The 15,000-nt window shown below is 40.0% G+C and overlaps 1 protein-coding gene across 1 annotated transcript in view; it reads right to left on the bottom strand.

Annotated features, from left to right (window-relative positions):
* Positions 1-15,000, bottom strand: part of adgrl3.1 (adhesion G protein-coupled receptor L3.1) — a 373,511-nt gene that overhangs the window by 13,627 nt on the left and 344,884 nt on the right. Inside the window, 3 exon segments of the mRNA XM_065003524.1 lie at positions 259-403; positions 405-419; positions 13,331-13,422. Of these exon segments, the coding sequence (XP_064859596.1) occupies positions 259-403; positions 405-419; positions 13,331-13,422 (252 nt within the window).

Here is a 15,000-nt window from a genome sequence, read left to right as displayed (position 1 = left end):
GAGAGGAGGAGGGAGGAGGAGGAGAGAGAGAGGAGAGAGAGTGTGGAGGTGAGAGAGAGAGAGGAGGGAGAGAGAGAGAGAGAGGAGGAGGGAGAGAGAGAGAGGAGGAGAGAGGGAGAGAGAGAGAGGAGTGTGTGAGAGAGAGAGAGTGTGGAGTGGGAGAGAGAGAGAGAGTGTGTGAGTGTGTGTGTGTGTCTGTGTGTGTGTGTCTGTGTGTGTCTGTGTCTGTGAGTGTGTGTGTGTGTGTGTGTGAGTTACCTTCTTCTGTAGTATGCAGTGGAAGATGAATATGAACATGCCCTGTAGGGAGTTGAAGATGGTGAACAGGTAGGCCATGATCACTGGATTGATATACATCAGACCAAACGCCCAGGTCAGACCCAACAGACAGAGGAGAGCTATGACCAATCACCCACGATCTAGAGGAGGAGAGAGAGGAGGAGAGAGAGAGAGAGGAGGGAGAGAGGAGAGAGGGAGGAGGAGGAGAGAGAGAGAGAGAGAGAGAGAGAGAGAAGGAGGAGGAGAGAGAGAGGAGAGAGAGAGAGGGAGAGAGAGAGGGAGGGAGAGAGAGGAGAGAGAGAGGAGGAGAGAGAGAGAGGAGGAGGAGAGGAGAGAGAGAGGAGGAGGAGAGAGAGAGAGAGAGAGGAGAGAGAGAGAGGAGGAGGAGGAGAGAGAGAGAGAGGAGGAGGAGGAGGAGGAGGAGGAGAAGAGAGAGAGAGAGAGAGAGGAGGAGGAGGAGAGAGGAGGAAAGGTAGAGGAGGAGGAGGAGAGAGAGAGAGAGAGAGAGGGAGAGATAGAGGAGAGATAGAGGAGGAGGAGGGAGAGATAGATAGAGAGAGGAGGAGAGAGAGAGGAGGGAGAGATAGAGAGAGAGGAGGGAGAGAGAGGAGAGAGAGAGGAGGAGGGAGAGAGAGGAGAGAGGAGGGACAGAGAGGAGAGAGAGGAGGAGGGAGAGAGAGAGGAGGAGAGAGAGAGAGAGAGGAGGAGGAGAGGAGGAGGAGAGAGAGAGAGGGAGGAGGAGGAGGAGGAGGAGGAGGAGGAGGAGGAGGAGGAGGAGAGAGAGAGAGAGAGGAGGAAAGATAGAAGAGGAGGAGGAGAGAGAGAGAGAGAGAGAGAGAGAGAGGAGGGAAAGATAGAGGAGAGATAGAGGAGGAGGAGGGAGAGATAGATAGAGAGAGGAGGAGAGAGAGAGGAGGGAGAGATAGAGAGAGAGGACAGGAGAGGAGATAGGGGAGGGAGAGAGAGACAGAGATAGAGAGAGAGGAGGGAGAGATAGAGAGAGAGGACAGGAGAGGAGATAGGGTAGGGAGAGAGAGAGAGAGAGAGGGGTGGGGGGAGGAGTGAGAGAGAGAGGTCAGACCCAGCAGACAGAGTAGATCTATGACAGATATCACACACAATCTAGAGGAGAGGAGAGGAGGACGAGAAAGCAGAGACGGAGGAGTGTGGGACGAGACGGAGGGAGGTGATTCAGTGTATGGATTACATTACCCACTATCTACAGACGGAGAGGAGGACAGAGGTCATCTCGTTAGCGTTCCACAAGGTGAAAGGTCACTGTTAGCGTACTAATGAACACAATAGCAATGGAAGGGATAATGACTAGGATCAACTGGTTCCAACTAAACTAGTAAATGTAACTAAACTAGTTTGTGTAACTAAACTAGTATACAGTGGGGCAAAAAAGTATTTAGTCAGCCACCAATTGTGCAAGTTCTCCCACTTAAAAAGATGAGAGAGGCCTGTAATTTTCATCATAGGTACACTTCAACTATGACAGACAAAATGAGAGAAAAAATATCAACTCGTCATGTTTGGAGGACAAAGAATGCTGAGTTGCATCCAAAGAACACCATACCTACTGTGAAGCATGGGGGTGGAAACATCATGCTTTGGGGCTGTTTTTCTGCAAAGAGACCAGGACGACTGATACATGTAAAGGAAAGAATGAATGGGGCCATGTATCGTGAGATTTTGAGTGAAAACCTTCTTCCATCAGCAAGGGCATTGTAGATGATTCGTGGCTGGGTCTTTCAGCATGACAATGATCCCAAACACACCGCCCGGGCAACGAAGGAGTGGCTTCGTAAGAAGCATTTCAAGGTCCTGGAGTGGCCTAGCCAGTCTCCAGATCTCAACCCCATAGAAAATCTTTGGAGGTAGTTGAAAGTCTGTGTTGCCCAGCAACAGCCCCAAAACAGCACTGCTCTAGAGGAGATCTGCATGGAGGAATGGGCCAAAATACCAGCAACAGTGTATGAAAACGTTTGACATCTGTCATTGCCAACAAAGGGTATATAACAAAGTATCGAGATAAACTTTTGTTATTGACCAAATACTTATTTTCCACCATAATTTGCAAATAAATTCATAAAAAATCCTACAGTGTGATTTTCTGGATTTTTTCTTCTCATTTTGTCTGTCATAGTTGAAGTGTACCTATGATGGAAATTACAGGCCTCTCTCATCTTTTTAAGTGGGAGAACTTGAACAATTGGTGGCTGACTAAATACTTTTCCCCCCCACTGTATGTAACTAAACTAGTAACAGTTTAGAATCTCCTTTTAGAACTCTCTGTGATCACATGACTGAGCTGAGGAAGTATCTGAGAGTCACTATGACAAAGACCAGAGTGCTGAGTGTGTACAATGTATGTGTATGTGTGTGTGTGTGTGTGTGTGTGTGTGTGTGTGTGTGTGTGTGTGTGTGTGTGTGTGTGTGTGTGTGTGTGTGTGTGTGTGTGGTCATTAAAAATGCCATTTGACAATAAAGGTCAGTGGTCGTGGTCCGTCGCTACATCTGTGACCCCGTTAATCTGACTGAGCTGTGATCAGTAACTCAGAGAGAGAGAGAGGTGGTGGAGAGAGAGAGAGAGTGAGAGAGAGGTGGAGAGAGAGAGAGAGAGAGAGAGACGTGGTGGAGAGAGAGAGAGGTGGAGAGAGAAAGAGAGGTGGAGAGAGAGAGAGGCAGAGAGAGGTGGAGAGAGGGAGAGAGAGAGAGGCAGAGAGAGGTGGAGAGAGGGAGAGAGAGAGAGGTAGAGAGGGAGAAACAGATGAAGAGAGAGGCAAGGAGAGACAGAGATAAAGAGAGAGGTGGAGAGAGAGAGAGAGGTGGAGAGAGAGAGAGAGAGAGAGGTAGAGAGGGAGAAACAGATGAAGAGAGAGGCAAGGAGAGAGAGAGAGAGACAGAGAGAGAGAGGGAAGGAGAGACAGAGATAAAGAGAGAGGTGGAGATAGAGAGAGAGAGAGAGGTAGAGAGGGAGAAACAGATGAAGAGAGAGGCAAGGAGAGAGAGAGAGAGAGAGAGCGAGAGAGGGAAGGAGAGACAGAGAAACAGATGACAGAGAGAGGTGGAGAGAGGTAGTCAGTAGGGATGTGATTGATTAGATGTGATCCTCTATGACACTGTTCAGGTAGAGAGACTTTACAATAAATCCCACTGGAACACCCTCTTCAATAAAGGTTAGTCTCCCTCTCTCCTCTCCTCCTCTTCCTCTCCCTCCTCCCCCCCTCTCCCTCCTCTCCTTTCCTCTCCTCTCCTCTCCCTCCCCTCTCCTCTCCCTCCTCTCTCTCCTCTCCCTCCTCCTCTCCTCTCCTCCCCTCTCCTCTCCTCTCCTCTCCTCTCCTCTCCTCTCCCCTCCCTCTCCTCTCCTCTCCTCTCCTCTCCCTCTCCCTCTCCTCTCCTCTCCTCTCCTCTCCTCTCCTCTCCTCTCCTCTCCTCTCCTCTCCTCTCCTCTCCTCCTCTCTCCTCCTCTCCCTCCTCTCCTCTCCTCCCCTCCTCTCCCTCTCCTCTCCTCCTCCTCCTCCCTCTCCTCTCCCTCCTCCTCCCCTCCCCCTCCTCCCTCCCTCCTCCTCCCTCCCCTCCTCTCCCCTCCCTCTCCTCTCCCCCTCCCCTCCCTCCTCTCCCCTCTCCTCTCCTCCCTCCTCCTCTCCCTCCTCTCCTCTCCTCCTCCTCTCCTCTCCTCTCCTCTCCTCCCCTCCTCCTCTCCTCTCCTCTCCCTCCTCTCCTTCCTCTCCTCTCCCTCTCCTCTCTCCTCTCCTCTCCTCTCCTCTCCTCTCCTCTCCTCTCCTCTCCTCTCCCCTCCCCTCCCTCTCCTCTCCTCTCCTCTCCTCTCCTCCTCTCCTCCCTCCCTCTCCTCTCCTCTCCCTCAAACCATCTTTCTCTCCCCATCCCTCTATCACCAAAATCTCTACTTCAGTCATAACTTCCCATTGTCTCCTCCCTCCTCCCTCCCTCCCTCCCTCCCTCCCTCCCTCCCTCCCTCCCTCCCTCCCTCCCTCCCTCCCCTCCTCTCTCTCCCTCCCTCCCTCTCTCTCGCTCTCTCTCTCTCCTCTCCCTCCCTCTCTCTCTCCCCTCCCATCTCCCTCCCTCCCTCCCTCCCTCTCCCTCCCTCCCTCCCTCCCTCCCTCCCTCCCTCCCTCCCTCCCTCATAATAACCCCACAGTTCACTCTTCTACTGATCAAATGACACAAAGTATTTTAAGGGTTAACACTGATATTCACAACTAAACACAACAGTCTTTTCCACCAAGGTCCACACTGGTAGTCAGGTGTGGTCGAGAGGTCTAGTTCAGTGCAGTGCAGTAGGCGGGTGCTACACAATCTACAGACAGACCAACAAAGGTGACGAGAACCAATCGGAATGTCCGTTGAGTCAAGACAAGCATTCTGATTGGACGGTGGCCTTACCAGAGCCAATCCACACAAAGATGATGGCTGAAATAAATAAAAAGAGACAGAGAAAAAAACAGAAAGAAAGAAATAACAGATAAAGTATAACGATGAAAAAAATGAACCAAAATGAATGAAATCATGAACTCAAGCAAATGAAAATGATAAAAAATCGAGTAAGACATTTCTTATTTATCGAGTCAGTCAGCAACACAAGAAGTACAAGGAGACCACGTCACAAGGTGCTGCGCCGCGCCAACAGGCAGATAGATGTGTGCTGCCTCTCTGTTTATAAACTCAACACAAGAAGTACAAGGAGACCACGTCACAAGGTGCTGCGCCGCGCCAACAGGCAGATAGATGTGTGCTGCCTCTCTGTTTATAAACTCAACACAAGAAGTACAAGGAGACCACGTCACAAGGTGCTGCGCCGCGCCAACAGGCAGATAGATGTGTGCTGCCTCTCTGTTTATAAACTCAACACAAGAAGTACAAGGAGACCACGTCACAAGGTGCTGCGCCGCGCCAACAGGCAGATAGATGTGTGCTGCCTCTCTGTTTATAAACTCAACACAAGAAGTACAAGGAGACCACGTCACAAGGTGCTGCGCCGCGCCAACAGGCAGATAGATGTGTGCTGCCTCTCTGTTTATAAACTCAACTCAAGAACATTTCCTCCTCGGTAAAGTAGCGATCAGCAAAGTCAGTGGTAGTGTGCTGCAGCACCATTTTGTGTGTAGAGTTATAACTGGTTTGAACTGGTCACACTATGTATTATCTTTAATCAATCTGTCACAGCTCGAAGCAGCACGTGACTAAACTAAACTCTGGCTTCACACACAAACACCCAGGCTGTGTCCCAAATGGAAATATAGTGCACTACTTTAGACCAGGGACTATAGGGAAATCTATTCCCTACATAGTGCACTACTTTAGACCAGGGATTATAGGGAAATCTATTCCCTACATAGTGCACTACTTTAGACCAGGGACTATAGGGAAATCTATTCCCTACATAGTGCACTACTTTAGACCAGGGACTATAGGGAAATCTATTCCCTACATAGTGCACTACTTTAGACCAGGGACTATAGGGAAATCTATTCCCTTTAGACATAGTGCACTACTTTAGACCAGGGACTATAGGGAAATCTATTCCCTACATAGTGCACTACTTTAGACCAGGGACTATAGGGAAATCTATTCCCTACATAGTGCACTACTTTAGACTTTAGGGACTATAGGGAAATCTATTCCCTACATAGTGCACTACTTTAGACCAGGGACTATAGGGAAATCTATTCCCTACATAGTGCACTACTTTAGACCAGGGACTATAGGGAAATCTATTCCCTACATAGTGCACTACTTTAGACCAGGGACTATAGGGAAATCTATTCCCTACATAGTGCACTACTTTAGACCAGGGACTATAGGGAAATCTATTCCCTACATAGTGCACTACTTTAGACCAGGGACTATAGGGAAATCTATTCCCTACATAGTGCACTACTTTAGACCAGGGACTATAGGGAAATCTATTCCCTACATAGTGCACTACTTTAGACCAGGGACTATAGGGAAATCTATTCCCTACATAGTGCACTACTTTTGGCCAGGGACTATAGGGCAATCTATTCCCTACATAGTGCACTACTTTTGGCCAGGGACTATAGGGCAATCTATTCCCTACATAGTGCACTACTTTAGACCAGGGATCATAGGGAAACCTATGTCCTATATAGTACACTACTTTAGATCAGGGACCATAGGGCAACTCATTTGGGACACATATTGGCTGTTTGTGTGTCATGGAACGAAACGAAGGAGAGAGAGGTCAGTGAGAGGTCAGTGAGAGGCCTTCTAGAACGGCCAAGACATAAGTAGATGATCTGAGGAAGTATGTCTGTCGGTCTCTCTCTGTTTCTGTCTGTCTGTTTCTCTGTCTGTTTCTCTGTCTGTTTCTCTGTCTGTCTGTCTGTCTGTCTGTCTGTCTGTCTGTCTGTCTGTCTGTCTGTCTGTCTGTCTGTCTGTCTGTCTGTCTCTCTCTGTCTGTCTCTCTCTCTTGGTATGTCTCTCTCTCTCTCTGGATGTCTCTCTCTGTCTGTCTGTCTGTCTGTCTGTCTGTCTGTCTCTGTATTTCTCTCTCTCTGTCTCTCTGTCTGTCTCTATCCGTCTGTCTCTCTCTGTCTCTCTCTCTGTCTCTTTCGGTCTCTCTCCAACCCCCCTCTCTGTCTCTTTCTCTCTCGGTCTCTCTCCAACCCCCATCTCTGTCTCTATCTCTCTCGGTCTCTCTCCAACCCCCCTCTCTGTCTCTCTCTCTCTCTCGGTCTCTCTCCAACCCCCTCTCTGTCTCTATCTCTCTCGGTCTCTCTCCAACCCCTCTCTGTCTCTATCTCTCTCGGTCTCTCTCCAACCCCCTCTCTGTCTCTTTCTCTCTCGGTCTCTCTCCAACCCCCTCTCTGTCTCTTTCTCTCTCGGTCTCTCTCCAACCCCCCTCTCTGTCTCTTTCTCTCTCGGTCTCTCTCCAACCCCCTCTCTGTCTCTATCTAATCCCCTGGTCTCTTATCCCCCTCCCAACCCCCCTCTCTGTCTCTATCTAATCCCCTCTGGTCTCTTATCCCCCCCAACCCTCAGTCTCAGACATATTGTTTGAGTTAAACTAAGCCCTATGACAGCCATACTCTGCCAATAGAGTTCTGACTGGATTGTAGTCAGAGTTCTAACAGGCAACTGCAGTCATTACACAGTCACTCTGTACCAAATGGTACCCTGGTCCCTATATAGTGCACTACGTAGGGAATAGAGTGCCATAGGGCTCTGGTCAAAAGTAGTGCACTACGTAGGGAATAGGGTGCCATTTGGGATACAAATATTGTTTCACAATGTAGATATTTTAGTGAGGAGATGTGACATAGTGAATGGTGGTTATAATGACATAGTAACTAAATAATGACATAATGACATAGTGACTAAATAATGACATAGTGAATGGTGGACATAATGACATAGTAACTAAATAATGACATAGTGAATGGTGGACATAATGACATAGTAACTAAATAATGACATAGTGAATGGTGGACATAATGACATAGTAACTAAATAATGACATAGTGAATGGTGGTTATAATGACATAGTAACTAAATAATGACATAGTGAATGGTGGTTATAATGACATAGTAACTAAATAATGACATAGTGACATAGTAACTAAATAATGACATAGTGAATGGTGGACATAATGACATAGTAACTAAATAATGACATAATGACATAGTAACTAAATAATGACATAGTGAATGGTGGACATAATGACATAGTAACTAAATAATGACATAGTGACATAGTAACTAAATAATGACATAGTAACTAAATAATGACATAGTGAATGGTGGACATAATGACATAGTGAATGGTGGACATAATGACATAGTAACTAAATAATGACATAGTGACTAAATAATGACATAGTGACTAAATAATGACATAGTGAATGGTGGTTATAATGACATAGTAACTAAATAATGACATAGTGAATGGTGGTTATAATGACATAGTAACTAAATAATGACATAGTGAATGGTGGTTATAATGACATAGTAACTAAATAATGACATAGTGAATGGGTTATAATGACATAGTAACTAAATAATGACATAGTAATGGTGGACTAAATAATGACATAGATACTAAATAATGACATAGTAACTAAATAATGACATAGTAACTAAATAATGACATAGTGAATGGTGGACATAATGACATAGTAACTAAATAATGACATAGTGAATGGTGGACATATTGACATAGTAACTAAATAATGACATAGTAACTAAATAATGACATAGTGAATGGTGGACATAATGACATAGTAACTAAATAATGACATAGTGAATGGTGGACATAATGACATAGTGAATGGTGGACATAATGACATAGTAACTAAATAATGACATAGTAACTAAATAATGACATAGTGAATGGTGGACATAATGACATAGTAACTAAATAATGACATAGTAACTAAATAATGACATAGTAACTAAATAATGACATAGTGAATGGTGGACATAATGACATAGTAACTAAATAATGACATAGTAACTAAATAATGACATAGTAACTAAATAATGACATAGTAACTAAATAATGGCATAGTGAATGGTGGACATAATGACATAGTAACTAAATAATGACATAGTAACTAAATAATGACATAGTAACTAAATAATGGCATAGTAACTAAATAATGACATAGTAACTAAATAATGGCATAGTGAATGGTGGACATAATGACATAGTAACTAAATAATGGCATAGTAACTAAATAATGACATAGTAACTAAATAATGACATAGTAACTAAATAATGGCATAGTAACTAAATAATGACATAGATACTAAATAATGAAATAATGACATAGTAACTAAATAATGACATAGTGAATGGTGGACATAATGACATAGTGACTAAATAATGACATAGTGACTAAATAATGACATAGTGAATGGTGGACATAATGACATAGTGACTAAATAATGACATAGATACTAAATAATGACATAGTGACTAAATAATGACATAGATACTAAATAATGACATAGTAACTAAATAATGACATAGTAACTAAATAATGACATAGTGAATGGTGGTTATAATGACATAGTAACTAAATAATGACATAGTGAATGGTGGTTATAATGACATAGTAAATAAATAATGACATAGTGAATGGTGGACATAATGACATAGTAACTAAATAATGACATAGTGACTAAATAATGACATAGATACTAAATAATGACATAATGACATAGTAACTAAATAATGACATAGTGAATGGTGGACATAATGACATAGTGACTAAATAATGACATAATGACATAGTGACTAAATAATGACATAATGACATAGTGAATGGTGGACATAATGACATAGTAACTAAATAATGACATAGTGACATAGTGACTAAATAATGACATAATGACATAGTAACTAAATAATGACATAGTGACTAAATAATGACATAGTGACATAGTGACTAAATAATGGCATAATGACATAGTAACTAAATAATGACATAATGACATAATGACATAATGACATAGTGACTAAATAATGACATAGTAAATGGTGGACATAATGACATAGTGACTAAATAATGACATAGTGACTAAATAATGACACAGTAAATGGTGGACATAATGACATAGTAACTAAATAATGACATAGTGACTAAATAATGACATAATGACATAGATACTAAATAATGACATAAAGACATAGATACTAAATAATGACATAATGACATAGTGAATGGTGGACATAATGACATAGTAACTAAATAATGACATAGATACTAAATAATGACATAGATACTAAATAATGACATAGATACTAAATAATGAAATAATGACATAGTGACTAAATAATGACATAATGACAGTGAATGGTGGACATAATGACATAGTAACTAAATAATGAAATAATGAAATAGTGACTAAATAATGACATAGTAACTAAATAATGACATAGATACTAAATAATGACATAATGACATAGTAACTAAATAATGACATAGATACTAAATAATGACATAGATACTAAATAATGACATAATGACATAGTAACTAAATAATGACATAGTGAATGGTGGACATAATGACATAGTGACTAAATAATGACATAGATACTAAATAATGACATAGATACTAAATAATGACATAATGACATAGTGACTAAATAATGACATAATGTCATAACTAAATAATGACATAATGACATAAATAATGGACTAAATAATGACATAATGTCATAGTGACTAAATAATGACATAATAATGACATAGTGACTAAATAATGACATAATGTCATAGTGACTAAATAATGACATAGTGACTAAATAATGACATAGATACTAAGTAATGACATAGATACTAAATAATGACATAGATACTAAATAATGACATAGATACTAAATAATGACATAGTGACTAAATAATGACATAGATACTAAATAATGACATAGTAACTAAATAATGACATAGTAACTAAATAATGACATAGTGAATGGTGGTTATAATGACATAGTAACTAAATAATGACATAGTGAATGGTGGTTATAATGACATAGTAACTAAATAATGACATAGTGAATGGTGGACATAATGACATAGTAACTAAATAATGACATAGTGACTAAATAATGACATAGATACTAAGTAATGACATAGATACTAAATAATGACATAGATACTAAATAATGACATAGTGAATGGTAAATAATGACATAGTGACTAAATAATGACATAGATACTAAATAATGACATAGTGACTAAATAATGACATAGTAACTAAATAATGACATAGTGAATGGTGGTTATAATGACATAGTAACTAAATAATGACATAGTGAATAGTGACTATAATGAATAGTAACTAAATAATGACATAGTGAATGGTGGACATAATGACATAGTGACTAAATAATGACATAGTGACTAAATAATGACATAGATACTAAATAATGACATAATGACATAGTAACTAAATAATGACATAATGACATAATGACATAACTAAATAATGACATAATGACATAGTGACTAAATAATGACATAATGACATAAATGGTGGACATAATGACATAGTAACTAAATAATGACATAGTGACATAGTGACTAAATAATGACATAATAAATAGTAACTAAATAATGACATAGTGACTAAATAATGACATAGTGACATAGTGACTAAATAATGACATAATGACATAGTAACTAAATAATGACATAAAGACATAATGACATAATGACAATGACAAATAATGACATAGTGAATGGTGGACATAATGACATAGTGACTAAATAATGACATAGTGACTAAATAATGACATAGATACAGTAAATGGTGGACATAATGACATAGTAACTAAATAATGACATAGTGACTAAATAATGACATAATGACATAGATACTAAATAATGACATAATGACATAGTACTAAATAATGACATAATGACAGTGAATGGTGGACATAATGACATAGTAACTAAATAATGAAATAATGATACTAAATAATGACATAGATACTAAATAATGACATAGATACTAAATAATGAAATAATGACATAGTAACTAAATAATGACATAATGACAGTGAATGGTGGACATAATGACATAGTAACTAAATAATGAAATAATAAATAAAACTGAAATAATGACATAGTAACTAAATAATGACATAGATGAAATAATGACATAATGACATAGTAACTAAATAATGACATAGATACTAAATAATGACATAGATACTAAATAATGACATAATGACATAGTAACTAAATAATGACATAGTGAATGGTGGACATAATGACATAGTGACTAAATAATGACATAGATACTAAATATTGACATAGATACTAAATAATGACATAATGACATAGTGACTAAATAATGACATAATGTCATAGTGACTAAATAATGACATAATGACATAGTGACTAAATAATGACATAATGTCATAGTGACTAAATAATGACATAATGATATAGTGACGAAATAATGACATAATGTCATAGTGACTAAATAATGGCATAGTGACTAAATAATAGATATAGATACTAGATAATGACATAGATACTAAATAATGACATAGATACTAAATAATGACATAATGACATAGTGACTAAATAATGACATAGTGACTAAATAATGACATAGTGACTAAATAATGACATAGATACTAAATAATGACATAGATACTAAATAATGACATAATGACATAGTGACTAAATAATGACATAATGACATAGTGACTAAATAATGACATAGTGACATAGTGACTAAATAATGACATAATGTCATAGTGACTAAATAATGACATAATGTCATAGTGACTAAATAATGACATAATGACATAGTGACTAAATAATGACATAATGACATAATGACATAATGACATAGTGACTAAATAATGACATAATGACATAGTGACTAAATAATGACATAGTGACTAAATAATGACATAGTGACTAAATAATGACATAATGACATAGTGACTAAATAATGACATAGTGACTAAATAATGACATAATGACATAGTGACTAAATAATGACATAGTGACTAAATAATGACATAATGACATAGTGACTAAATAATGACATAGTGACATAGTGACTAAATAATGACATAATGACATAGTGACTAAATAATGACATAATGACATAATGACTAAATAATGACATAGTGACTAAATAATGACATAATGACATAGTGACTAAATAATGACATAATGACATAATGACTAAATAATGACATAATGACATAGTGACTAAATAATGACATAGTGACATAGTGACTAAATAATGACATAATGACATAGTGACTAAATAATGACATAATGACTAAATAATGACATAGTGACATAGTGACTAAATAATGAAATAATGACATAGTGACTAAATAATGACATAATGACATAATGACTAAATAATGACATAGTGACTTAGTGACTAAATAATGACATAATGACATAGTGACTAAATAATGACATAGATACAAAATAATGACATTATTACAAGTGACTAAAGCATGAACACACACACACATACACGCAGACATGTGTACATGCAAAACACACACACACAGACTTACTTGATGTTGTCCAGGCACCCAGAGTCTGGTTTGAGGATAGCTGTATGGTGGAACATCTTATAGAGGGCGATACCCAGGAAGATGACGTTCAGCTGAAACACACACACACACACACACACACACACACACACACACACACACACACACACACACACACACACACACACACACACACACACACACACACACGTCAGGATTTCAACATTGAATGGCATGATACATAGCATGTCTATGAGACAGTATGATATCATTTCAATAACCTCATGCATTTCTCCATCTGTGTACTAGTCAGGATACATAGCTTGTATGCACTAGTCAGGATCGAGGAAACATGAGCAAAGTACAGAGAGATCCTGGATGAAAACCTGCTCCAAAGTGCTCAGGGCCACAGACTGGGGCGAAGTTCCACCTTCCAACAGGACAACAACCTAAGCACACAGCCAAGACAACGCAGGAGTGGCTTCGAGACAAGTCTCTGAATGTCCTTGAGTTTCCCAGCCAGAGCCCGGACTTGAACCCGACCCGAACATCTCTGGAGAGACCTGAAAGCAACGCTCCCCATCCAACCTGACAGAGCTTGAGAGGATCTGCAGAGAACAAGGGGAGAAACTCCCCAAATACAGGTGTGCCAAGCTGGTAGCGTCGTACCCAAGAAGACTCGAGGCTGTAATCACTGCCAAAGGTGCTTCAACAAAGTAAAGGGTCTGAATACTTATGAGAATACTGAATATGAAATATGAAAATGTGATTTTTCAGTTTTTAGTTTTTTATAAATTAGCAAAAAATGTGATGTCATTATGGGGTATTATGATGTCATTATGGGGTATTATGATGTCATTATAGGGTCAAGGGGTCTGAATACTTTCTGAATGAACTCTATGTAGATGTATGTACAATAAACATGTAAATAAACAGTAAATGTGATGAACCAATATATCCTATATTCAGTGGCCAGATTGTGAGATTTTACTTTGGGGGATTTTCATCAGGTCCTACAGATCACCCAACACGTTCTACACCTCTCTCTGGTTATATGTGTGTGTGTGTGTGTGTGTGTATGAGTCTGTGTGTGTGTGTGTGTGTGTGTGTGTGTGTGTGTGTGTGTGTGTGTATGAGTCTGTGTGTGTGTGTGTGTGTATGAGTCTGTGTGTGTGTGTGTGTGTGTATGTGTGTGTGTGTGTGTGTGTGTGTCTGTGTGTGTGTGTGTGTGTGTGTGTATGAGTCTGTGTGTGTGTGTATGTGTGTGTGTAAGTGTGTGTCTGTGTGTGTGTGTGTGTGTGTCTGTGTGTGTGTGTGTGTGTATGAGTCTGTGTGTGTGTGTGTGTGTGTGTGTGTGTGTGTGTGTGTGTGTGTATGTGTGTGTGTATGTGTGTGTGTGTGTGTGTGTGTCTGTGTGTGTGTGTGTGTGTATGAGTCTGTGTGTGTGTGTGTGTGTGTGAGTCTGTGTGTGTGTGTGTGTGTGTGTGTGTGTGTGTGTGTCTGTGTGTGTATGTGAGTGCTTGCGTTCCTCCTACACATTCTGGCTGGCTGTCAGAGCTGGCCTTGGTGTTATCTCTGTGGTGAGTTTACTAGCACCAGGCAGCCCTGTATACACACTGACATCCACCTAATTGGTTCAGTGTCATCCTCATTATCTCTCTCTCTCTCTCTCTCTCTCTCTCTCTCTCTCT

The sequence above is a fragment of the Oncorhynchus nerka genome, linkage group LG18, assembly GCF_034236695.1.
Source record: "Oncorhynchus nerka isolate Pitt River linkage group LG18, Oner_Uvic_2.0, whole genome shotgun sequence".
NCBI classification, from domain to species: Eukaryota; Metazoa; Chordata; class Actinopteri; order Salmoniformes; family Salmonidae; genus Oncorhynchus; species Oncorhynchus nerka.
The sequence above is the reverse complement of the archived record's forward strand: the minus strand, read 5'-3'. Positions and strand labels throughout refer to the sequence as shown.